General features: G+C 42.2%; 2 protein-coding genes across 2 annotated transcripts in view; both read left to right on the plus strand.

The window, feature by feature from the left end:
- asic2 (acid-sensing (proton-gated) ion channel 2) overlaps positions 1-26,318 on the plus strand; it is a gene marked incomplete at both ends in the record, with an annotated part of 477,877 nt that overhangs the window by 245,331 nt on the left and 206,228 nt on the right. The gene's annotated exons all lie outside the window — the stretch shown is intronic.
- LOC308283437 (peptidyl-prolyl cis-trans isomerase B-like) lies at positions 3,982-4,632 on the plus strand (the record flags this gene model as incomplete). The annotated part of the gene is made up of 1 exon (XM_080723870.1): positions 3,982-4,632. The coding sequence occupies one exon, from the start codon at positions 3,982-3,984 to the stop codon at positions 4,630-4,632; it is 651 nt and encodes a 216-aa protein (XP_080579996.1).

The raw sequence follows: 26,318 nt of genomic DNA on the forward strand, positions 1-26,318 counted from the left end.
CACACTCACCCCCCTTTGACCTCCTCCTACGAGGAAGCCCGAATCCGGGTCACGACACCATTGTAACGGAGGTGATGCGAACCTCCCCACCCGGGCTTTGAACCCGGGCCTACCGCGTGAAAGTCCAATATCTTAACCATCACCCCAAACAAATGCTTGCAATGAATTAAGAATCATGAAAAAACCCTAGTTTGACCACTCACATGCTACTTAAAACAGACGTTGTTGTTTTTTTCTTTTTCCTGTACACTAAAGTTAATGGGACCCAAACTTTTACCCCTATAAAAAAACATTGCTCAATGCTGACAGCCGGTCAGCAAGTGGTTTCATGAATGTATGTAGCCTATATAGACAATATTTTAGGCCAATAAAAAAGACAATTTCACCCCCCACCTCAGGGGCTGCCGGACTATAATATAAATCTGAGTACTCCTTCCACCACTGTTCACTTGCAGCCTTTAGCCTCTCCCTACAATAGGCTGCCGTTACCACCTGTCCTAAATCCACCATCGTCCTTGTGCTCAAAAAGACAGCAGTTAAAAGCCTTAATGATTATGGCCCAATTGTAATAACACAATTTGTTATGAAGTGCGTTGAGAGGCTTGTACAATCTCACATCAAGGCAATTACCCCTACTGATCTTCTTATCAAGGGAACAGATCTGTGGAGGATGCAGTCTCGATCTCACCTCATACATACAGCCCTGTCTCACTTGATGTATCCAAGCACTTACTGTATGTCAGGATGCTATTTGCTGACTTTATCTCCACTTTAAACACTATACTCCCTCGTAAATTAGTAGACAATTTTTACATCCTGGGGTTATTTTCACTCTCCTTTCTATTTATAGATTATGGACTGTCAGAATGGACAACCACACATTCTGGAACCTCAGGGCTGCATGCTTAGTCTAGTCCTCTTCAATGGCTTCACCCATTGCAGAATCTGCAACATTCCTTTGACCTTCACCAAGTTACACATAACAACCTTAAACTTGTAGTGAATGCACATAAAACTAACTTTATGTTATCCGCTTAGAGCAGGAGTAGGCAACTTTTATTATCCAAAGAGCCAATTTTGGCACAAGAATTCATTAAAAATCTGTCTGGAGCCGCAAAATTGTGTTTGCTGCTTTGTGCATTTTCTGGAAATGTCTTTCAATATTACTTTTCAAAGCAGATACGTATACCAGTAAAGCCAGCAGCATCGGTGGTGAAAACAAACAGATATATCCAAGCGTTAACTTCTTTATTTGCCTTCAATAACTTTATGCCGAATAAATTATGATTAAAATGTTCAAAATAAACAAAAAAAAATAGCATTCCTTTACTTCTGTTCCCAAGCAACAGGGAGCCACGGGAGAGGGCCTGAGAGCCACATGCGGCTCTATAGCAGTAGGTTGCCTCTGCAAAATCTCTATATTCCGAGGTCCCGTTGTTTTGAGGTCCCATGTAGTCCGGTTAGGGTAGGCTTAGGGTTAGCATTCACCAGGTTAGCATTCACCAGCGTCAGCAGGTTAGCATTCACCAGTGTTGGCAGGTAGGCCTCGAACTACTGGCACCTCGAAACAACGTGTCCTTGGAATAGTGCTACGCGCCTGGTTGCCTACTCCTGGCCTGGAGCTAGACGACGTAATGATAGAGACAAATCTTTGGAATTCCAGCCTACAAGGATCTTTGATTAAAGGAGCTATAGTCAACTTTTTCTTGAAAAACGGATGATAAAATAAAAATAATGTTTCGAAAATATTTTATACAAAAATAAGCTTCATATATATGTGTTTCAATTAAAAAATGACCACAAAAAGCGTAACATAATGATAAGATAATCGTTTTGGCCATTGTCGGGCCGACACTTTGTTTACATCCTGGTCTAACACTATCAAAGAATAGACTAGAATGTAAACAAAGCGTCGTTCCGACAATGGCCAAAATTATTATTTTATCATTATTTTACGCTTTTTGTGGTCAATTTTTAATAGAAACACATGTATGAAGCTTGTTTTTTTATAAAATATTTTCGAAACATTATTTTTATTTTAGCATCCGTTTTTCAAGAAAAAGTTGACTATATCTCCCTTAAGAGTTACAGAATATAATATACAGTATTGGTATTTGGCAACACATATTTCAATGTCATACAGTGTATTAAACCTTGTCAACGAATTACCAATAAATAATTGTTTTCTTTTCGTACAGAAATGTAACTAACATTCCTATCTTTTGTAGGAAAAGGATAGTTGGTGCTGTTTTTATTACACTGTCATAGGTTATGGTCAGGTAACAATAACATACATAGTACGGTATATGCATGCCTCATACGCCCTTGGATGCTGTTTACCATCACAGTGTTCATAGCACTCATCATTGCATCCTGTATGGCATTGTGGGCTTCTCCGTCTGACAGACGTGTCAGGCCTGTATACTTGTTTATCTACAAGGTTGTTATTGGGAAGCTACCTTCTTATGTCACCTCTATGCTAGATACAGGAAGGGGCGTTACAAGGGGGGGAAAAGTGGGACTTGAGTTACTAGGGCCCAAGGTGGAGGGGCCTTAATTATTTTATACTTTAGCTATTGAAAAAATTTTAAGCGAACATTTGTAACTCAAATTTTGCTTCTGGGGGATCTCTGGAATTAAATATTTTGAGATGGGGGTCCGTGGCCAAATACATATCATTCTCACCACTGACATAGAAACATAAGTTCTTCAAAAAACCTTAGAAGGACATTTTTCAATAGTTAAAGCACATAATAACGCGTAATAATGCGTTCCCATGCAGTCTAAATGGGTTAAACCCCCTCCCCCTGTGAAGAACATTCACGGGGGGCCCACAGTGAATCCTTGTACCCAGGGCCCGGACCATAAAGACTGACTCTCAAAAGTTCTTGGAATTTATACTCAGCGTGGAAGATCTGCCTTTTCTGTTTAATGCTCTGACCACCTGGAACGCTTTGCAGAGCACTGCAGAAATGGACACTTCAGTAACTCTTAGACAATTAACATATTTTATCACTAACCACTTAACCTGTGATTGCACTCATCTTAATAGATTTCTTTTTTTTAACGCTTGCTATGCATCCAATGTCTCTAAAGCATTATAGACATACTTATAATGCATTATAATCTGCTTATACCCTATATAGTTATACGAACTACATCCTCATAATGCTTATAACTATAATCATGACACATTATAAAGTATTCTATAATGAATTGATAAAGTATAAATGCAATGTAATCTGCTTAGTATAATTATATAAATATGCTTATAATACTTTTTTAATATTTTTTGGGGGGCTTTTCTCTTTCTGTCTTTGTTGATAGTACACTGTAAAGGACACAGTAAATGGGTAGAGAGAAACGGGGAACCACTAGGCCAGTGGCACCACACATAATGCAATCATGGTTTCCTGTGGAATCATGGTTTCCTGAGGAAATAAGCTTAGTCTTTTCATGGATCTCCTTGTACTAGTGAACTGTACCGTCATGAAACTGTACCTTTTCCTATGCAAACTTCTAATAAAGTCTTCAATCAATCAATAACATGTAATAAAGCCTTTTATGATGACTCATGAGGTCAAGTATAATACTTCATGATTACAGGTCAGTCTCTGACTTTTTCACCATGAGGCCGATTTACAAAATGTGGCCACTCTGTCTTCCTTGGCCTACTGACAGTGTGCATGACAGCTTTGCCACTGATCTGTCCTGCGGTTGGGGAGATTAGCTCCGGACACAGAATGATACACACACAAGGGTGAAAACATAATATGTATGATGTTCAGTCCATATATGGGCATATCATATGTCGATGTTTGCCGATGTTGGGCATGTGTAGTCCATATATGGGTATATCGTAAATACGTGTCCCCCACTGACACCACCACAACAATATAAAGACTACCTCATCACATTTTTCTTCTGTCTTATCCTGTTTATTTATAATAATTTTAGGAATAGCCTTGCCATCTCTTGTTAATGTTTAACATCTGTGAAAGAAGGATGAAGTTCCTGGCAGCGCTTACAGTGATTGTGGTTTTAGCCTTAGTTCTTATATACCCAAGCGGTTCTGAAGCCCTTGACAAGAAAAGAGGACCCAAGGTCACGGCCAAGGTTTATTTTGACATGAGGATTGGAAATGAAGACGTCGGCAGGTTCGTTATTGGCCTTTTTGGAAAAACGGTCCCCCAAACAGTTGAAAACTTTGTCCAGTTGGCGACGGGGGAGAAAGGATTCGGCTACAAAGGCAGCACATTCCACCGAGTCATTAAAGACTTCATGATTCAGGGAGGAGACTTCACCAGAGGAGATGGAACCGGAGGTAGGAGCATCTACGGCGATCGCTTCCCCGATGAGAACTTTAAGCTGAAGCACTACGGCCCTGGCTGGCTGAGCATGGCAAACGCTGGCAAAGACACCAACGGAGCTCAGTTCTTCATCACCACCGTCCAAACACCCTGGCTTGACGGAAAACACGTTGTCTTCGGGAAAATCCTGGATGGAATGGATGTGGTGAAGAGGATCGAAGGTACCAAGACAGACGGGCGGGACAGGCCTCTTAAAGATGTTGTCATCCGTGACAGCGGGGTGAGTGAGGTGGAGACACCGTTCTCTGTGACCAAGGAGTAGGACATGGGTCTTCAACAGGGGGTCCGGGACCCCCTAGGGGGTCCTCAGAGTTACTACAGGGGGTCCTCCAAATCTTTGTGTGATAGAAACTTTTTTTCTCCTTTTTTATATTAACCACTTGAACCCTAGCGTCCATATTCTGAGAACTTAAGCCAAAAATGGCAGATCTACAATTGTACGAGCTTGTAGATCGGCTATTTTAGGCAAAGAGCTTTGTTGCATGTAGAGGGGGAAAAGAGCAGACTAAGTACAGAGTGAAATGTCATGTTTATTAAGTGTTGACAGTTCAAGTGGTTAAATATCTGAAAACACAAATTGACATGAATCCAAAATACACTGATGATTGTGCTGTCAAATGATGAAACTATATGGAATCTATGAAAAGGTTCTGGGGGTTCCTGCTTCATCTCTCTCCCAAATAAGGGGTCCTTGGCCTGAAAACGTTGAAGATCACTGGCAGTATATGCCAGTCTTGAATATCAGAACAAAACTAAAGAACACAGAACACAACTGCTCTCTGCATATTTTGTAAAAGATTGTTTTAATCTACTTCATATCATATGTAGTCTTTCACATTTGATCCAGCCATACTGCACAAAGTCAGTAAGACAGTGTAATTGTTGTTTACCTCAGAAATCCCTCAACATGGAATTAATGCGCACATTCATGAACACAGTGTCCAATTGGCATGAAACTGTGCACGCATACTCTACAGGAGGCGGTGTCGTGGCTGACTCCCGCTTTGGTGGATTATGGCACGGTCGTAGGCCACCTAGACAGACTTGTGGATGACCTTCCAATATGTGCAGCTTGGGTGAGGAGGAACTGGCCATGACATTTCCATGCGTCCCTTTCCTGTTCGGCAAAGGATTATCTTTCTCAGGTGTTTTGGTCTCTTATTTGCAGTACAGAGGTGTGTCGGCCCCCGGCAGTGGTGGCCCAGTGCAAACTGGGAGGTGGCAACAGGGGCCTTTCCTACTCTTTAGTGCAAGCATTGTTCCCTGTGTCGATCTCCGCCATGAAGAACACAGCGCTGTTGTAGCTTGTGCCGTCTACTTTGAGATATTTTAGGTGTTTGAGGCAGGGCTGCCTGTGGACAGGGGCACCTCTGTGATCGGTCGCAGGGTGGAGGCTTCAGGGGCATGTCCCCGGCCGAGGGAGAGGAGTTTTCTTTTTTGTATTTTTGTGTCACTTACACCAGTACAAGCAATGAAATGTTGGTGGGACATGTTCCACAGAGACTGTACTTGGACAAGATAACCAGTAAGACTCCCTGTCGCATACACAAACCTTTGAAGGCAATCGTAGCCAATCAGGAGGGAATATAAATCCATGTTGATGACATGACTTTAGAGATACTGTGTACCGCTTTGTGTGATTTTAGGCCAAAATCTGTAGGATCAGTGTTCAAAAATGTGTTTATCAAAAATCGGTCTGATGGTGGCGCTAGAAGAGGGTCATGTGAGAAATCAGGGGTGGAGGTTATGATTTGCCATCCAATTTGCGTGATTTTAGGCCAAAATATGTTGGGTGAGATGAGAGTCTCTGATTTTCTTTTCTAGCTTGCAGCCAATGTTTCTGTAGTCTTATGCTGATCTTCATCGAGAATCAGCCAGGTCTCTAATCATTTAACCTTGCCCTTTAAGGTTCTGCCTGAACAATTCTCAATTTAATCCCCGTGCCCTCTCTGGCAGCATTAATACTCAATTCAATGATCAAAGATTTTTCTGTTTCAACTTAAACTTTTGATTCTCTTGTTCCTTGCTGGAAATGTTCTTTGGATTGGGAAATGTTTTGAAAAGGACCTCATGGAATCTTAGACACCAGCTTTCCCAAGACTCAGACTACTGCAGAATACTGCATATGGATGTCCACATACAAAAAAACAGCCTCTAATTGTCCAATTGGGATTTCTTTCCTGCCATTCTCCCTTTTTTTCTTTTTTGAAAAGAGGATGGACACCCTCGTTCTCGGCTGATGTCGACAATAAGCCACTCCGACCTACTTACATTCTCTCTGATAAAGCCTGTATCATCTGTTCTGCAAATTTTGGTCAAGCTTCAACATCCAGATTGTGCCAGATAATACAAAGGAACTCCCTTATCCAGCTCTCAGATTCCATGTTTTCTCTCCATATCTCAATTGTCATTTCATACCTTTGAATTGTCAGGGAGGACCATTTCTGGCTAAAGAATAGGCTTCTCTTTTAGAAGTTTTGGGCTAACTTTTCAAATTTCATTAAACTTTTTTTCTTTTCTTTTGAGATTAGTATATCCAACTCTCTGCTTTTATGCACCCCTTGACGAGATCAAAGCAGTTAGGTATGCTGCTCATTAAAGTAATTCAGCAGTCTCTGTTTGCAATCATATAAAATGAGAACACAGTATTAGACAACTAATACTTTTCCCCAGCTCCAAGTTTGAGTGGAAACACAAGAAATCTGCAGCTGAATGAAAGAGTGTGTGTGTGTGTGTGTGTGTGTGTGTGTGTGTGTGTGTGTGTGTGTGTGTGTGTGTGTGCGTGTGCGTGTGTGCCTGTGCGTGTGTGTGTGTGCACGCAGACAGGCGCTTTACTGCAGTGGGTTGTTATATCTTGTGCTTTGGGGGCTCTCTGTAGCCTTAGCACTTTTGTACTGATGATGACTTTCTTGTTACTTACGACCATGTTTCCCTGTGGCAGTTTGATCAGAGGAACTTTGCTGAGGAGGGCACTTAATAGACATGCTGTACTTTTGTAGCTGACATCACTTTCCACTCAAGAGCTGTGAGGAGCCTCTGGTCCATCAGAACTGTGGGACGAGTGCCCTTCTTCCGGTCAGACACTGGTTGGCACATCCATCCAAGGGCAATCAGGTCTACTTGTGGAGCTTCGTACCCTCCTCGACTTTGCTTTCACACTTCACTTTGTGATGAAGTGATTTCTTTCTGCCTGTGTTACAGATAATATTCCCCTTAATTCCTTTTCTTTGTCTTCCCTTTGTTCCACTGTCTGTCCTTTACCATTGGAGATGTAGCCTTAGTTTAGAATGAACATTAGACACATTATTGTAGTCAGTAGGGACTATAGGGAGTCTTACTGTAGAGCAGCAATTGATTGCAGTGGTTTTAATGATACTGTATGTGAACTTCCCACATTGCAATGCTGTATGGAGTATTTCTTTCTCCTCTTTTCTTTTTTTCCCCTTTCGTTTAACTTTATTAGTCCTGCAGGGAATTCTGTTTTTTCAGCTTCACCCAGCTGATGGCTGCTCAGATTCGATAAGTGCTCAGGGCCAGCAGTTATAGCCTGACTGCAAGCGTCAGGGGTGGTGTTGTGCAGTCTGGTTTATTAACCAGGCTACAGCGGTTAGGGGTTAAGTGTCTTGCTCAGAGACAATTTGACATGCATAGATGGGGGCCTGGTGGCCAACCAGTGACATTCTGATTACCAGACAAAGTGCTAACTAACTCGGCTTAGACAAAGACTCTATAACAATGATTACTATCAGAATATAGTGCTTTAACATTCTAACAATAATACATTTGTTTTCACCTGAGAACTTTCCCTACCTTGACCGTGATGATGACGACACACCAATGAAAATAAGAAGAAAGATGCAATTTTGGAAATTGCGAGTGTGGTTTCCCTGACGTGAGTCACATTTGGAAAATGAATTCTGCAATTCTATTGTTATTAGAACACTTGCAATTCTGGGAAATTGCAAGTGTGGTTGCCGTGGTTTCCCCATTCAAGACAGTGAGGTTATTTTATATTTTTTTTAGCCAATAAGGAAGCAACAAAAACTATTTTGAGAAACCTTTAGCCAATGAAGACACAGCAAAAATGTCATGTGAAGCTCGACCAATCATCTGGTGGTTACCCCACTCTGACTGGCCTTACCTTAAAAAGAATTAGGTGGAAAATTCACAAAGTTCTGTAAAAAGTAAAAACATCCAAAATTCAGACTTGAAAACCCAACGAATTCAAGTCAAGTAGAATTGTATATGAAGAGTTCATTTGCAAAAACAGATAACTCCGTTTTTATAAATGTTCACAAATCCAGTTTTACTGCGCACTCAAAGTAATATCAATCAAACTGAAGTTGGGTGGATTTGACTAAGTAAAAATGACTTAACAAAATAGATGTATCATAAAAAATGAAACTTTATTAGAAAGTAGTTTTTGTTTTCATTTAAACTTTGTTTTTTGGCAAAAACAGATAACTCCAACAGTCATTTTTTTCCAAAAACAGATAACTCCACAATTGATGTTTCACCATTGAAAGTGGTCATATCGAGGACGCAAAAAGGATTTCCAGAATTTCACAGGAGAGCAAAAACAAAGTTTTGACAACATACTTAAGCAGTCTGTACTTTCATAGGGGCCACATGTAGCCACCAGGGGGCACAATAGAGGACAACTCAGGGGCCCCTGGGGTGCTAAAGGTGCACCGTTACTCCAATCGGCACCAAACTTGGCACAACCACTGTTCAGGGGTCTACCATGACAATAGTCACACCAGGGGCCACCTCACAGGCCACATCAGGGGCCCCAGTGTACCATATCAGGGGGCCCCGGGGGCCCCGGGGTGCCAAAGGCACACCATTGCTCCAATCTGCATCAAACTTAGCATGAACACTGTTTAAGGGTCTGCCATGACAATAGTCACACAACGGGCTAAACCAGGGGCCCCAGTGTGCCATATCAGTGGCCCCTGGGGTCCCCAGGTGCCAAAGGCGCGCTGCTGCTCTGATCTGCACCACATATGGCACACACACTGCCCATGGGTCTACCATTACAATAGTCACACCAGGGGCAACCTCACAGGACTCTTCAGGGGCCCCAGTGTGCCATATCAGGGGCCACTGGGAGCCACACCCCACATGGGGCCACATGGTAGACCCTCTGAACATTGTTTGAGAAAATGTTGGTGCATAATGGGGCAACAGTGCACATAATAGGGCAACAGTGCGCCTATGGCACCCAGAGGCCCCTGGGGGCCAAACATGGCCCCTGGGAGCCACACATGGCCCCTGGAGTGACTATCTTCATGGCAGACCCCTGGAACAGTGTTTGAGACAGGTTTGGTGCATAATGGGGCAACAGTGTGCCTATGGCACCCAGAGGTCCCTGGGGGCCACACATGGCCCCTGGGAGCCACACATGGTCCCTGGTGTGACTTTCCTCATGGCAGACCCCTGAACAGTGTTTGAGACACTTTTGGTGCATAATGGGGCAACAGTGCGCATAATGGGGCAACAGTGCGCCTATGGCACCCAGAGGCCCCTGGGGGGCCACACATGGCCCCTGGGAGCCACACATGGCCCCTGGTGTGACTTTCCTCATGGCAGACCCCTGAACAGTGTTTGAGACACTTTTGGTGCATAATGGGGAAACAGTGTGCATAATGGGGCAACAGTGTGCCTTTGGCACCCAGAGGCCCCTGGGGGCCACACATGGCCCCTGGGAGCCACACATGGCCCCTGATGTGACTTTCCTCATGGCAGGCCCCTGAACAGTGTTTCAGACACTTTTGGTGCATAATGGGGCAACAGTGTGCATAATGGGGCAACAGTGCGCCTATGGCACCCAGAGGTCCCTGGGGGCCACACATGGCCCCAGGGAGCCACACATGGCCCCTGGTGTGACTAACTTCATGGCAGACCCCTGGAACAGTGTTTGAGACAGGTTTGGTGCATAATGGGGCAACAGTGCGCCTATGGCACCCAGAGGCCCCTGGGGGCCACACATGGCCCCTGGGAGCCACACATGGCCCCTGGTGTGACTTTCCTCATGGCAGACCTCTGAACAGTGTTTGAGACACTTTTGGTGCATAATGGGGCAACAGTGTGCATAATGGGGCAACAGTGCGCCTATGGCACCCAGAGGCCCCTGGGGGGCCACACATGGCCCCTGGGAGCCACACATGGCCCCTGGTGTGACCTTCCTCATGGCAGACCCCTGAACAGTGTTTGAAACACTTTTGGTGCATAATGGGGCAATAGTGTGCATAATGGGGCAACAGTGCGCCTATGGCACCCAGAGGTCCCTGGGGGCCACACATGGCCCCTGGGGGCCACACATGGCCCCTGGTTTGACTATCCTCATGGCAGAACCCTGAACAGTGTTTGAGACAAGTTTGGTGCATAATGGGGCGCCATCTTGGATCACGTGGTCTAAACACGCTGCCCAATGGATTTATCTGTTTCTGCAAACAAAGAGCTATGTCACTTGTCTGTTTTTGCTACAAAACATGATCTTTGAGGGCGTTTAGAATAGGATATATCTGCCTTAACAACAAAATTGATTTTATATTCTAATAAAACTCTAACTTAACTGTTATTTCCAATAGTCAGCTCATTTTTTTCCAAAATGGCTTTTATCTGTTTTTGCAAATGAACTCTTCATATATACTACTCATTTCAAATTATAGAACATAAGCAAAGAAACTCCACTGGAAAACAGAAGTATCGTAGACTATTCACACTCCCTAATCATTGTAACAGTATTACTGTATATTTTACGATTGTAAATAATCTGGCAAATCATCCACGTTTAGATTTTTGTAATGCCAACTCTGGACATTATGCTGTAATCAAACAACTCATTAATTATCATTATTATGTAACTGTAGCTGTTCTGTTATCATCCTCAGGCAGCTGTTTTATCTGGTTGAATGATCCTTTAAGGTTAAAGGAAATATAATCAAACAACTAATTATTATTCTATAGTTATTTGTATGCCATGTTGCTGCTTAGTTTTGATTATACTTGTTGCCTCTCCCAAGCATGTGCAAGTCTGTTGCCGCCAGTCATTTTCTAACGTGGGATTTAATTGAGCCTGCATTCCCATGAATATCTATTCCTGTGGGATCTCAACACGTACTGTATAGCCCTGCATACAGTATATCTACAGAATAGCATTTTTATCTCTCTGAGCTATATTGTATCGGTCTGCTGCCTGTAATTGTAATTGTTGTTTATTTTTACAGTAACCTGGGTTTTATTCTTTATTGTTTTGTTTTATTCTGTTGTCTTTATGTTGTTTTTATTCGGTTGTTTATTATTGCATTCAAGTTGTTTGATTACTGTTTGGTTTTGTTCAAGCACTTTGTAACATTGTTAAGAAAAGTGCTATACAAATAAAGTTTTATTATTATTATTATTATATCTTCCACTGCTTTGGATGTGCTGTTGTAAAGGCAACCTCTGGATTCCCAGTGGATCCTCATCTTGGATGGATAAGTTTGAAAGCGGATCTTCTTTTCTTTGAGGATATTTAAAATGCTTTTGTTTTCCATCAGTTCACTTCAGTTGGGTAAACATGTGTAAAGTTACCAACTCTGTCTCCATGTATGATTTACTACAACCAGGTGGCCTTCAGGATCAACTATTTCATTAGGACCGTAGGTCGCTATTTAGTATAATATGAAAACCTCCAGCTCATGTGGCCACAGTGGCGGTTTGTATGTATATTGCGCCCTGTGCAAGGTAGTATAGCGCCGCCCTATGGCCGCGCAAAGCGCGGCCGGAAAAATCGGATATTTGCAGGCAAATTATGCATTTTTTCAAGTTAAAAGCGGTTCGGTTCTACACGGCGGCAGAACCATTTTGGGCTTAATATAATAGGGTTTATAAAAGCATGATCTGACTGTCTTACCTTGGGCTGATCAGGAGAAATGATTCTTTCACAGTCACGCACAGTGAGACAAGAGTTCCTATATCCTGGCTGATAGCCTGAGGTCTGTGTTAAGTCAGGAACAACATGATCCTCTCTGTGATGTTTCAGGGCAAGCATCTATATTATAATATCTAGCCATATCCATAGTAGTGAAGACGGAGAACTCCATGCTTTGTTGTTTTCAATTTCAATACTGGCGCGTGGATATGACATCACATGGAGGGGAGGGGGGGGGGGGGGGGGGCGGAGTGGCCAGCCTCTATCACTACCACCCATAGAGTATATATAAAAGCTACCACCAGGTGGTGTTGTTGTGTTCGGTCTGGTCTAAACAGACAAGGAGTGTTTGCAGGGCCGTCACCCTACTTTTTTTTTTTTTTTTTTTTCTTCATGCGCCCCCGCAAAGTGGCGCCCTGTGCAATCGCCCCGCTAGCACCCCCTGGCGGCCGCCTCTGTGTGGCCAAGACAGAATTCATTTGCACTGACCTTTTCTGACATCACAATGATGACTTGACCAGCTCAGCAGAAGGATATAGCCAGTCTGTTCTTACATCACAATGATGACTCGAGCAGCTCAGTATTCTCAACGGGCCCAACGGGAAAATGTAGGCCTGGCCCTAACTGGGCCGGTTAGGGCCCAGAGCATAAATTTTACGTCCTACCCAGCCCTAAAACGTCAATATTAAGTCCATATATGGACATTCCTAGATGATGCCCTGTTAGGGCAAGGCAACCACACTAATACAATCCCTTTTATGCCCATATATGGAGATCCCTGATGTAATCAATATTAAACCCATATCTGAGAATGCCCATATATGGACATAGCCCATATCTGGGAATGCCCTATATATGGACATAATTGTGTCAGCCTCATGTGGTCTATGACGTCAAACATCTTTGATGTCAGACATCAGTCATCTCCATATTTGGGAAAATATGGCCACGTTTTGGCCACATTTTGTCAAACTTAAACAACCAACCAGGTCTATGCATTTTGGGGTCAAATTTGATCCCATGCCAAAGCACCAGTGCTCACCCAGTAGTCTGTTGTTGTCACCCAGGCAGATGTGTGCACGCGCCCATGTGCATGAACCCTTTAGGGCGAGGTCGCTTCTCTCCCTTAGGGCTTCTTACTGGTAGTATAATGAAAATTGTCTGGTTGTCTTGCTATGTTTGGGTTTTGGGACCATACTGTTGATCTGTGTGCTCTCCGTAATGTCTGTGTCCTCCCTGAGTGTCAGCTCTGTCTTCAAAAGTTATTTATGAATATTGGCATGGAGCTTCCCTCTGCGTCCTCATTAATGCCATATATACAGATATTGTTTCTGCGTGACCTTCCCTTTAAGCCTGTGAATTTAGTTAGCATAATCTTCTGCCGTTTCAGGGAATGGAGTAGTGCTTCTCGCCTCATATCAGTATTCGCTGCTTCCAACTCGTCCATGCGTTGCGAGACCTCGTTTATCCAGGTGTCTTGGGCCAGTATATCGACACGGGATCTTGTAGCTTTTAATTTATTTCAGTTATGCTGTTAAGCTCCATCTGTAATGCCTTCTTTAATTTGTCTTTGAATTTGACAAGGTCTCGCTTCACCTCGGTTTTCAGGTCATGTATTTCCATGTTAATGGACTGTATAGCTCTTATCGTTGGGGAATAATCTCCTCCACTGTTCTGTTGTGTCTCTTCATTGTTATAACTTAGTTATATCTTCATTGTTCTTGTATATTTTGCTTTGCAGACCTTTCCTATTCCTTCCCAACTTGTTTTCGTGATTGAGAATCAGTTTATAACAAATAATGGAATTTTGTGGGTTTTTGAATATATATGACAATGAATATGCTGCCTTTGCAGTTGCGTATAACCTTTTCATGTCAATAATCATAAATCCACCAGAATTTCCACCAGAATTGTTAACATATCACAAATATTTATTAAATAGTATATAATTTTCAGAAATCTCATATGGGAAGAATGAATTAGTTTTCTATCTGTGGCACCACAAAATGGCCACTGCTGCTATGCCCTATAACACTGTGTTTGTAGGCTGTGTGTGTGTGTGTGTGTGTGTGTGTGTGTGTGTGTGTGTGTGTGTGTGTGTGTGTGTGTGTGTGTGTGTGTGTGCGTGCGCGTGCGCGTGCGCGCTCAGCATACCTACCTTGGATAAATAAAGAAATAAGGGCTTCTGAGGCAGCTTATGTTTTTTCAAGCCTTTATTTAAACACAGGCCATTAAGGGGGTATGCTGGTTTTGCAGTGTGAGGGCTCACTGATTTACACACGTGATATGTGCATACACCAATTCAGATACCAGGTACTCTTTATTAATTTCGTGCAAGTACTCGAAAAGGGAAATCAGGTCAATTGGACATCCCTAGTATGAAGACCTGCGAGACCAGTGAGATCTTTTGTGAATTTCTCATAATTAGAGTTGAACATAGCAGTTCATTTAGCATGCAGCTTTACTGTTCGAGTTTGACTCATTCTATCAGAGAGAATTCTCTAAAGCTTAGTTTATTCTGCATAAGACCAGATATGACTCGTGGCTTATTGGCATTTACATACTCAACCATTCAAATGTGTGACATTAATGATTCGGTGCGAGCAAGCTAGAAACTTCAGGAGCCAAGTGGCCCACAACCTGTGATGGTCATTTAACATCCACAAGTCCAAACATCTGGCTCATCACTGTATACTGTACATTAAGCTTTAGACAAATGAGGGGAATGCAAGTCATCCCCATGTTACAGGGGAAATGTAAAACAAAAGATAATGCAATAAACCCCCCAACCAATGTATGGATAGCCTATCCTATCCTATGTAACACAATAATACTATAACTGTCTCCTTGCAGCTGAGCTAGCGCAATGCCAAAATATTGTGAATTATATTTGATTACCAGATTACCTGTTAAAATTGAAAAGGGACGTTTTAACAACGGGTAGGTTTGATATCATTTTTTTGTACCCAAATAATTCTTTGCTCTGGCATTTTATCAGCCTTTTCTCTGACTGGGCTCAGGGCTCACATGAAACTTTACTGTTTGTGGCCAACACAGTTAATTAATGGATCCCTGTGCAGGGAAATACAGTACGTTCTTCAAATGGGCTCAGCTCTGTGAAAAATGCACAGCTTCCAACTAAGTCTCATTTCCATCAATCTTATCCATGATACATCAAGTCATTCCCTGCAGGTGAAATGCCTGTTCTTAGGAATGATACAAGTCCATAAGAGTAAGGTCACTGTATAAAAAGCTGGTGTTTTCCTCCAAGCATGTTGTGAGGCAGGATGCTAATGAGGAGCAGAGGCCAACAAAAGTTAATGAGTACTGGCGTGTGCAGCAGTGACCTTACAGCCTCACTCCTGTGGGTGGGCCTTTTACACAGTAAAATCCTCAGTGTTGATGTGGATAACTGAACACAACAAATACAAAAAAAGCCCTGTTTATAGAGTGTGTTGAGATATCTTAGCATCTCATCGTCTCAGGGGATGAAAGGTGATAACAAATCAGATGGGGTAGGAGGTCTGGAAGTAGAGGTGTTTATTGTTTGTTACCAGAGTGTAGACAGCAGATGTCAGACAACACTGACAACATAACAGGGACAACACCACAGCAATGAAGAATTCTCATTTTCCCATGTTCCTATCTTTTGGTCATGAAATGAAGAAGAGCAGTGTGCTCGAAACATCACGACCTGTATTTGGTGCAATAAAAGCACTTGTTTCACATGTGAGCCCACAGTGTGCTAGCGCTTTGTCTTTTTCTAGTATCTATTGGTCGCTTAGCACCTACCCAACTCGTAATGGATGTGCATAGAGATTTTTTAATGTGATGGTCATATAATTTAATATTTTTAGTACTACCACATTTATGTCTCTTTCTATATATGAGAACAAAAAAAGAAGCTTGTGATTAATGTGAAAAGGGATTTTGATCAATTATGCAGTAGTTTCACTTGATGCAGAGGGCTAATATCAGAGTGCTGATGCTTTCTATTCTGCATAACTTTGACCTGTAACATCATGTGAATGCTATGCAAAAGAGTAGAGAACTAGCAGTAGTAAATATTCAAGAACTGGAATTAAGAAGCAAAGCTCCTGAGAAATATGCAGTGTTATTGGTTGCATGAAAGAAAAAGGGATTATTGCACAGCTGAATTTCCCCATTACACATTTTCATATACTATGTATTTCATATACGGTATATTACAGTAGATAGGCATACTTTTCCTGGAAAGTATTCTTAATAAAGATTAAAGAGAATCATCTAGGGATGAAAATTTCACCCAGGCTCTACTAGACCTATAAAATCCTGTCAGAATCTCAAAGTTCCGGGTTTGATCTCCCAACCGCCTCATCCTACAGTATGTATAGGCCTACTGTATAACCCTGGAGCCATGGATTTTGCATGTGTGTTGTGTGCGCTTGGTATGAAAAAGCAATTGACTCCGGACTTTCTGCAAAAACTGTCATGGGTCTGGCCTAATTACAGAAAGAATATTGTGTTAAAATAATTAACACATTTTAATCAAATTATTTTTGCACCGTGGAACCTTTCTCACTGGACGAGTTTTAGGCCTACCGTGTGTCAAAAAAATCTATGTTTTGTTGCTTAAGCTTATGTATTCACTATTAATTGATTCACTCGTATACAAAATCAATTAAAAAATATTCTCACTGTTCTCAGGTCAAATATTGATATTTGATTAAAATTTGATTAATTGCAATTAATTAATTACAAAGCCTGTAATTAATTAACCGTGAGTGGCATTGTTAACTCTCATGCAGATAACAACGTACATAGGCCTACATGTCTATTGTCTACGACTACGTTTACTATTTGCAAACAGATGTTCTGTGAACTAGTTGTCTCCACCAGCCGAAGGCATGGGGGAGAGTATGTTTTCCCCTCCGTCCGTCCGTGTGTCCGTCCGTGCGTGCGTGCGTGCGTCCGTCCATCCGTCCGTGTGTCCTCGCAGTTTGTGTGCAGCTAATCTCAGTCGCCGTTGGCCCGGTCGCTGCCAAAGTGAGCACACACATTCCCTGGATGACAATCTAGAACCTCTGCCCTAAATTTTTCAAATGGGCCTTTTCTAGCGCCACCTAGTGGCCGATGTTCCCAAAACACATTTCTGTGCACTACTCTTACAGATTTTGTCCAAAAATCCTACAAATCGGTAGGCAGTATCTCGACAGTCATGTGATCGACACGGATCTGTCCGATTTTGCATATTCCATCCGGATTGGCTAAGATTGGCTTCCAAAGTTTGTAGGATTGAGCCGTTTTGAACAAAATGCCTCAAATCACTAACGCAAAGTGCAACTAGAAGCAGTGCTCTTCCGAGCACAGGTCTCCACCAGGCCACACAAATCGGCCTGTTATAGCGCCACCATGAGGCTGATTTAAAAAATGTGGGGCAGAGGTTCTGAATTAGCATCCAGGGAGTGGGTGTGCTCAGTTTGGCAGCGATCGGGCCAACGGCGCCGGAGATTAGCTGGTAACAACCAGGCCACACAAATCGGCCTGTTATAGCGCCACCATGAGGCTGATTTGAAAAATGTGGGGCAGAGGTTCTAGATTGGCATCCAGGGAGTGTGTGTGCTCAGTTTGGCAGCGATCGGGCCAACGGCGACTGAGATTAGCTGCACACAAACTGCGAGGACACACGGACACACGGACACACGGACACACGGACACACGGACGGACGCACGGACGGACGGAGGGGAAAACATACTCTCCCTCAGCCTTCGGCTGGTGGAGACAATTATCATGAAATCGCTACGTTCCCACTAGGCCGAGGAAGAAATGCCACTTAAATGTTTTTAAATCAGCCTCATGGTGGCGCTATAACAGGCCGATTTGTGGTTTTACCTATAACTTCACCGATCAGTTTCAAACTTTGTAAGCGCGCGCATTCCCTAGAGGCCAAGAAAAAACCCTTTCCCTGCATTTTTCACATCAGCCTTTTATAGCGCCACCTTTGGGCCGACTTATGTAAAACACATTTTTGGATATTACTCCTTCAGATTTTATCCAAAAATAACACAAATCGGTACACAGTATCTCTGTAGTCATGTGATCAAGTCTGATCTGTCTGATATTTCATATTCTATCCTGATTGGCTAATATTAGGACGCCTGGCCTGGTGGAGACCTGTGCTCGGAAGAGCACTGCTTCTAGTTCATGTTTGTTTTTTAAATGTTTTTGTAGCCTGCTTAAACCTATTAGTTTTCAGTAGAACCTTCTCCTACCCCCAACCTTCTCCCAATACCTAAATTGTTTCTTCTAACTTTTTAGCATTCAGGCACAACACTGCCCATATATAGGTGTTCATTTGGGTTGACTGGTGACTGCAAAGGCCATATCATATGATTCACATCATTTTCATACTCGTCAACCTCAATCAAACATTTAGTTTTCCCTCATAATCTGAGAATGGAGGCAATGTCAGCCAATGGATCCAATGGAACCCTCACAGATGTAAAGGGTGAACAATAGTGTTGATTACAAATTTTACATAAATGTATCCATTAACCCACAGTAGTTACGGTACACTTTTGGATACAAAAAAGAAAATATAGGGTTAGGGTGTATTTTTATTTATTATTACCCTTATTATTATTATTATTATTGCTATTACATGAGCTACTGAGTTAGTAGTGTTCCACTGTTCCAGGGTGCATGGAAGAAAAAAAGGGAGAATATCATAAAGAATTCATGTGATGGTCGAAGCATTAAAGTGCTGTTTTGTTGTCTTGCTTACATTTTGGAGGATTTTCTTGCAGTATTTGTGTGTGGTTTGTCTGAAGTTGGCGAAAACCCCTCAGGATGCAAATAAATCCACCCACACTAGTTCCCTGCACGGCCCCAGCACACTGACAAACAGCACTTGAGTGAAAGTCATTAACACAGGCCGGAGATTATTTCAAATCGTGCATGCACAGGCACCATGCTAGGTTTTTAGTTTTTTACACATTGTACTCAGTTTGTTCTTTGTTTTTTGGCATGCAATTAATCTCTCCTCTGTAATTACTTTAGCCAGCCTGAACAAACAAATGGGTAATAGGGCGTAATTGAGTGTAGAATACAAGAGACATTTTTGACATCGAGAGCAATGTGTTTTTGCATGTAGTCTTTCAGGTGGAAAATAACTTACCCCACTCTTTAGCCCAGCCTGTTTTAAGTCTAAATTATTTCCTTTAGAGCAGGGGTCTCCATGTTCTCAGGCCAAGGACCCCTTAGTCAAGAGAGAGATGAAGCAGGGACCCCCACAACCCATACAGTAGATACCATATAGTTTAATTGTTTGACAGCACAATCATCAGTGTATTTTGGATTCATGTCAGATATTTAACCACTTGAACCGTCTTATACTTAATAATCTTGACCTTTCACTCTGTACTTAGTCTGCTCTTTTTCCCCTCTACACCAAACCTCGTTGCCGGAAATAGCCGAGCTTGTAGATCGGCTATTTTTGGCTAAAGTTCTCAGAATATGGACGCTAGGGTTCAAGAGGTTAATATCAAAAAGGAGACAAAAAATATTTGGAGGACCCCCTTGTAGTAACTCTGAGGACCCCCTAGGGGTCCCGGACCCCCTGTTGAAGACCCTTGGTTTATAGAGCACCTCTATATTTTTGCCTAATACAGAAAAAGAGTGTATTAAGTCAAGTAAAATAGAACCACTCTCTGAGTAAAATTCACAATGGGGATTTTACAGTTGAGTTTAGTATTTCTCATATCATGAGTTTTTCATTATATTCTTATTTCATGTCACATCAAGATGACTTATACAGTAGCTAGGTACAGTATATATTACAGGTCTGTTTGGGTCCATTTGTACTGTCACAGAGTTAAATTAACACACACGTTACAGTAGATTTGGATCCCAAAGAAAAAAGAAAAAAGAAAAGACGTTGTCTAGACCCACAAATAAGTTATCTCCAAATGTGGGCTTGGAGTCAAACTTATGGGGGGGCTTTTCTGTCTTTATTGATAATCTAAAGGCCTTTGCCTTTGCACACAGGGTCAGATTTCCCGCACGGAAATAGCGGACCCTGTGTGCAAACTCCTTAAGTGGAGATGCACACGAAACAGAGAGAGAGAAGAGGAGATGAGAACATGCAGCAAAGATCGTCAGGAACGGGACTCGAACCTGCATTGCACTGTCAGGCTACATTTAATTAGCGGAGTGGAGGTAAAGGGGAATCATAACAGCAAAGGACTCTATGGACCCGCGTGGTCACATATCAGCCATTTTGCTCTTACTACTTATTACACATTCTGTCGGTGGGTTTTCTCACCATTTTGCTTTTACTCATGAGTAAAGGCAAAATGGCCACTGAGAATATGGTCAATATTCTGTAGGCAGTTTCAGTGTTGTGTGATGTGAGTGTTGATCTAATGCAGATAACCTTCAACAAGGCTCATTAGTGTTCAGCTCTCTGTAGGTACATCTGACCTTTACTATTCCAACAGCACACAGAAAGAACAAGGTGAATGCATTGAACAAAGAGAGAGAGAAACCATAACGCACCATAATATGAATATTCATGTCTGTCCTGCCTCTCCCTTAAAGGCTCTTCTTCCTCATTATCTCTGTCTCTTTCTCCCTGTCTGCAGATTATTGGAGGTGATACCTGAATGGTTTTCTGGGAGTATTGTGTGAGCATTTCATCTGTAGCCTGCTCTGTCTCTTTACATGCACAAGGAGACATTGACCAGCCTTCATACGCAGCCACTCGTACAGAAAGCACACACATCAACCAGGTTTTAGTTGTTGTTGTTGGTAAGACAGCCTGTGTGTAGGTGCAATCAGGGGCGTCACAAGGGGGGGAAGTGGGACTGAGTTCCTATAGGGCCCAAGGTGGAGGGGGCCTTAATTATTTTATACTTTAGCTATTGAAAAATAGCAGATATACAAGCTCACAGCGCGGCACCGAGTGCCGCGCTGCAAGCGTGTAGATCTGCTGTTTTTGAAAAGTTGTGAACATTATTTTGTGCAAATCTTTAAATATATGTATTTTTTAAGCGAACATTTGTAACTCAAATTTTGCTTCTGGGGGGTCCCTAGAACGAAATATTTTGAGATGGGGTCCTTGGCCAAATCATTTTGGGGGTCCTTCACGTGAAATGGTTTTGGCACCACTGACATAGAAACATAGGTTTTTCAAAAAACCTTAGAAGGATTTGAAATATTCAAAGACTTGCACAAAATGTTTTTTTTTGTAGATCTGCTATTTTTCAGTAGTTAAAGCACAAAATAACACGTAATAATGCGCTCCCAGTCTAAATGGGTTAAACCCCCTCCTCCTATGAAGAACATTCATGGGGGGCCCACAGTGAATCCTTGTACTCAGGGCCCGGAATTTGGTGTGACACCCCTGGGTGCAATCTAAGGTGCAAGTAAGCTCAGCTGGATTTGAAGCCCAGGAAGTGAATATTTTAAGGGTGCCGTTACCATTAATGGCCCAGCAGAAGCTATTTCACCTCCTGTGGGCTGCAGAAGCCCTTGCACTCAATTCAAGTGAACAAGGTTTTGGCCGGACTTAACACTTGATTTTATAAACATAGTAAACATTGTCATAAATACTTGGTTTTCTTGTGGGTTTGTGTACTCTCTAGAAAATATAACAGGTTCTGGTGGGCGTTGGGTTGGCATTCACTTGTTGAGTCACGCATGCACCTGAGTCTAAACCGTCTACTAAAGTAAATTCATCTGTTTATTTAGCCAAGCCATCCTCCTGGTCCTCAGCCCTGACTTTTGATTGATTGAAGTCTTTATTAGAAGTTTGCATAGGAAAAGGTACAGTTTCATGACGGTACAGTTCACTAGTACAAGATCAACTAAAAGGAGATTCTAGAAAAGCACATGGCTTATTTCCATAGGAAACCATTGAAGTATCTCAATGAGAAATATATAGTACTAGAAGTTCGCGGCCCTTCGGGCCGCTCACGTCTAGAGATCGCGCCCGCTTCGCGGGCGCTCACAGCTAAATTGCAGCAGTGTTCCAACTGATATGGGCATACATGGAGATCTGTATCTGTCAGTCCTTTCACACTGCCAGAGAAACATAAGCATATATGCTAATGGAGAAACATAAGCATATACAGTGTATAGTATATGCTTATGTGAGAAATATGTTTGCGTCAGCAAAATAAGCAAACTTTCATTTTGGGAGGATTGCTCCCCCAAAAATCATGTTTTGGCATGAAACGGTTGCATTTTGTGCATTTGTGGCACGCCCTGCTTCTGGGAATTCGTTGAGCATACAACCCTTGACATGTGATTCGAATTTAGTCTTGACTGGATGTTTTGTTTGTGATTTTTGGCCTTTTCTGATAAATAGGCCCCTCCCACTAACTTTGGAAGCATATTACAGGTGAACAATATGGACTATGAAAATTGTCGTTTGTCTATGTTTATTGAATGGGTCCAGAGAACATGTGTACCGATTTTGGTGAGATTTGGAGGAAATATGTCGAAAAGGAGCAAAAAGTGTGTTTTGAAGAAAATTTAAAATGGCGGAAAATCTATCCTGATGCAAATGGGTGTGGCCTATGTGGGGACATGTGTCATGACACAAGGAATCCTGGGGAAAATACATTTTGATTTTCCGACCTATGGTTAAAGAGTTATAGGGCAAAATGTGAAGTGGGCTGTTATAGCACCACCATGAGGCTGACCGTAATTATTATGAATCTCCCCTCTAAGTTATGCATTTTGAAAACATGACATTTACTTTCTTACTATTCAAACCCCTCAGGTACAGGAAAGCTTGCTCTGTGTTGGCTTGGTGTGTTAAAATAAGGTATGATGTTAATGCGCAAGAGCGACAGGTAAATGCCACTAATGTAGATTTTGAAGTGAACCACACCGCCAGAGTTCTATATCTATGTATCTATGTGTCTGTCTATCTATGTATGTATCTATCTAGCTACTGGGCAAAATGTGTAGGAACAGTGTCCAAAAATGTGTTAGAAAGAATTTGAGGGTTCCTGATATGAACAGAACCACTGTTCCATGGTGTATTCCTAGCAGCATGTAAAACAAAAGCACCTGATGGAGTTACAGTTGACTAATTTATTTCCTATGCAATCAATCAATCAATCAATCAATCTCTCTGGAAGAAGTTGCATGTGACTTCTGCAGCAGCACTGAGGCACTCCAACGACCACTCTGACAAGCTAAATGATGGGTGCAGTAAATGTATTTGTCTGCATACAGCCCAATGAGCCCATAATATTAACATCGTAACAGTGCCCGTCATTTCAGCTGATATGGTAGCCCAAATTACCTGAAAACTGCTAATCAAGAAAATGTGTGACAGCTGTTTCAAAAGCTGTAGGATCAAAACGAATTTATTTTATTACATAAATTTAACTTAAACATGTTGACAACAGTCCTTATTAATCATAAAAACAAATTCAGTATCACACATTGCTTTTTCTTAGTTTCCTAGGCCAATTACCAAAAAGCGGACCAAATTACCTGACTTATTTTCAGATTCTAATGAGCTAATGTTAACCCTCACCCTCACTTCAACTGTTCTCTGTCTCACAGTTGAGAGCTCAACTGGGGCCCCCTGATGGCCATGTTGGTTAAAAAATAAAATAATAATAATAATCTCATGAGGCCCCCAGGCTGTGAGGGGGCCCCAGGCGGCTGCCTATTTTGCCTGTATGGGCTGCACGGCCCTGCTTCACCCTATACTTTGCGCTTCCAAAAAGTGTCCCAATTTACCTGACTTCACCCTATTGTTTTACAGCGTAGCCTACTTTGCGCTTCATTGCAGAGCTGCTGCTGTACAGTCTCAGTCTTCATTTGGATCAACAGATTTACAATATTTTCTTTCTTGCACAAACATGTGATTTATAGGGGAGCTTTAGCAACACAGAGGATATACAGCTCGTTTTATGTTGACAGCACGGCACTCACAGCAGGCAGCGGCTTGAAAAAAAAGAGAGAGAGAAAAAAAAACTTTCACTCTCTTGCTTGGACAGAACGGGAGACAAACACACATCAGCTGATCTTCACGCAGATAACATCTCGATGTGCGTCTTGCGCGAGGCGTTGTGAGCTTGCAGATCTGCTCTCCAGAATTACGTCAGAAGTTGAACTCTCTCTCTCTGAAATACGATTCTCTCTCTCGCGCTCTCTTTCTCTCTCTCTCTCTCTCTCTCTATTCGGTAACACTTCCCAACGTTAGGTATCAAGTAAAAGTACAAAAGTATCGCTACCAACATACCATGCTTGTTAACGGACTACACAAACACACATGCGTGTCTGGTCAAACATCGCATGCATAATCTACTCTTTATGGAGGGAAGCAATGTTTTGTTGAGAACATGGAGAACTGACACACACGCGTGGCTTAAATAAGTCATTTTTCTGCTGTAAGCTGCATTTTTAAGGTTGTCATTGCAGAAAGGGTAAAGTAGAAGGTTTAAAACACGCTATTCCTATCATATTCCAATGGCAGTGTGTGTCCCTGTGTAGTGTTTGGTGTGAAGCAGAACAGCGTGATGGTGCTCTCTCGAACTGCCCCCTCCCTCCCCCCCCCTTTGCTCCATCTCTGCTAGCAGGCAGTTGGGAGTGCGTTGTGTTTACGCCCATTTGTGACGTAAATCGCGTCGCCGGTCAACTTTGGATCACTCCGTCAGGAGTGGCTGCTATGCGTAAGGCGAATTTTGTTAAATTGAAATAAATGCGGTTCAAAGAGTGGCATGTTTAAAATGTGGACAGTGGGACATTTTCACGTTTGTTCGACGTGGTGGCTATGTTTGTGAGAGGTGTTTGTGAGAATATGTAGCTAAACATTCTGGTTTAGGATTGCCTCCAAATGCTCCAATATAGGTGTTGAGATTACTAATGCATAAAGTTGTTGGTTTACTTTGCAGGCCAGGTCAGGTTCGGGTGGTTGAGTGATGCATATCGTCGTTGTCGGGTGGAGACCTTGTATGTCAAAAAGCGTTCGTTTTGTATTTATCATTTAAAAAATTAACTAAACTAGTAAAAACAGCCAATCTACAAGCGAGGTGTTGTGTGCTTGTAGATCTGCTGTTTTCACTAGTTTTGTGCGACGGACTTGTATGATGAAGCAGGGCTTTACTTAGCGAAAAACATACACATTTGAAACTTGGAGATACAAGGTTTCTGACTCTACTAACTGCCGCCCTAGGCAATTGCCTAGGTCGCCTGCATGGACGCACCAGCGCTGATCACTACCGTTGTGTGTTTGATGGAGATGTTGTTGCCTTGGGTAGAATTATTAGCTTATTATTATTGGTTGAAAGACCTCTCTGCCACTAGGTATGGACAAAGGTAGAGAGTGTGGGAGTTTGCTGTTAGATGAATGAATCATGAACGTATGCCCTGGCAGCATACAATTCATTATGAAGGATCCTATGCACAGCAGAGGGCTGTGTGACTTTGAGGCTGGTGTACCAGTAATTACCTTATCATGTATTAATTATTGAGGTGAAACAATGATGGAGGAAAAATGACAGAAATTAGTGAAATAAGTAGTGTTGCCCGATCCCGATCACGTGATCGGATCGGCCGCCGATATGGTCATTTTTATAAGATCGGAGATCGGGAAAAAAATATCGGAATTCTTTTTTTTTTTTTTTTCTTCTTTTTTTTTTTTTTTCAAAAAAATATTTTCTGGGAGTGCTGAAAGTTACAGGTAAGGTGAATGCGATATGAAAAGTCCTTAAATCGTGACTTCACTGCCAAATTTCAAAGGCCACACCAAAGGTCCGCTGCACAATGATTGAGAAACACTGCACTAGTAGGCCTATATCACTATACACTACTCATAAGCTTTGTTTTTAATTTGTTGATTCAGTGCTGCACTAAGTGATAGAATGAATAGAATTTTTTTTTCTTAATGCCTTGCCAAAAGATCGGATCGGGAAAGATCGGGATCGAATCGGAAGCAATGATATTTGATCGGTATCGGATCGGGAGCAAAAAAACCCTGATCGGGGCATCCCTAGAAATAAGTCATTCTTAATTGTATTCTACA

The sequence above is a fragment of the Nannobrachium achirus genome, assembly GCF_963921795.1.
Source record: "Nannobrachium achirus genome assembly, chromosome: 4".
NCBI lineage: Eukaryota > Metazoa > Chordata > Actinopteri > Myctophiformes > Myctophidae > Nannobrachium > Nannobrachium achirus.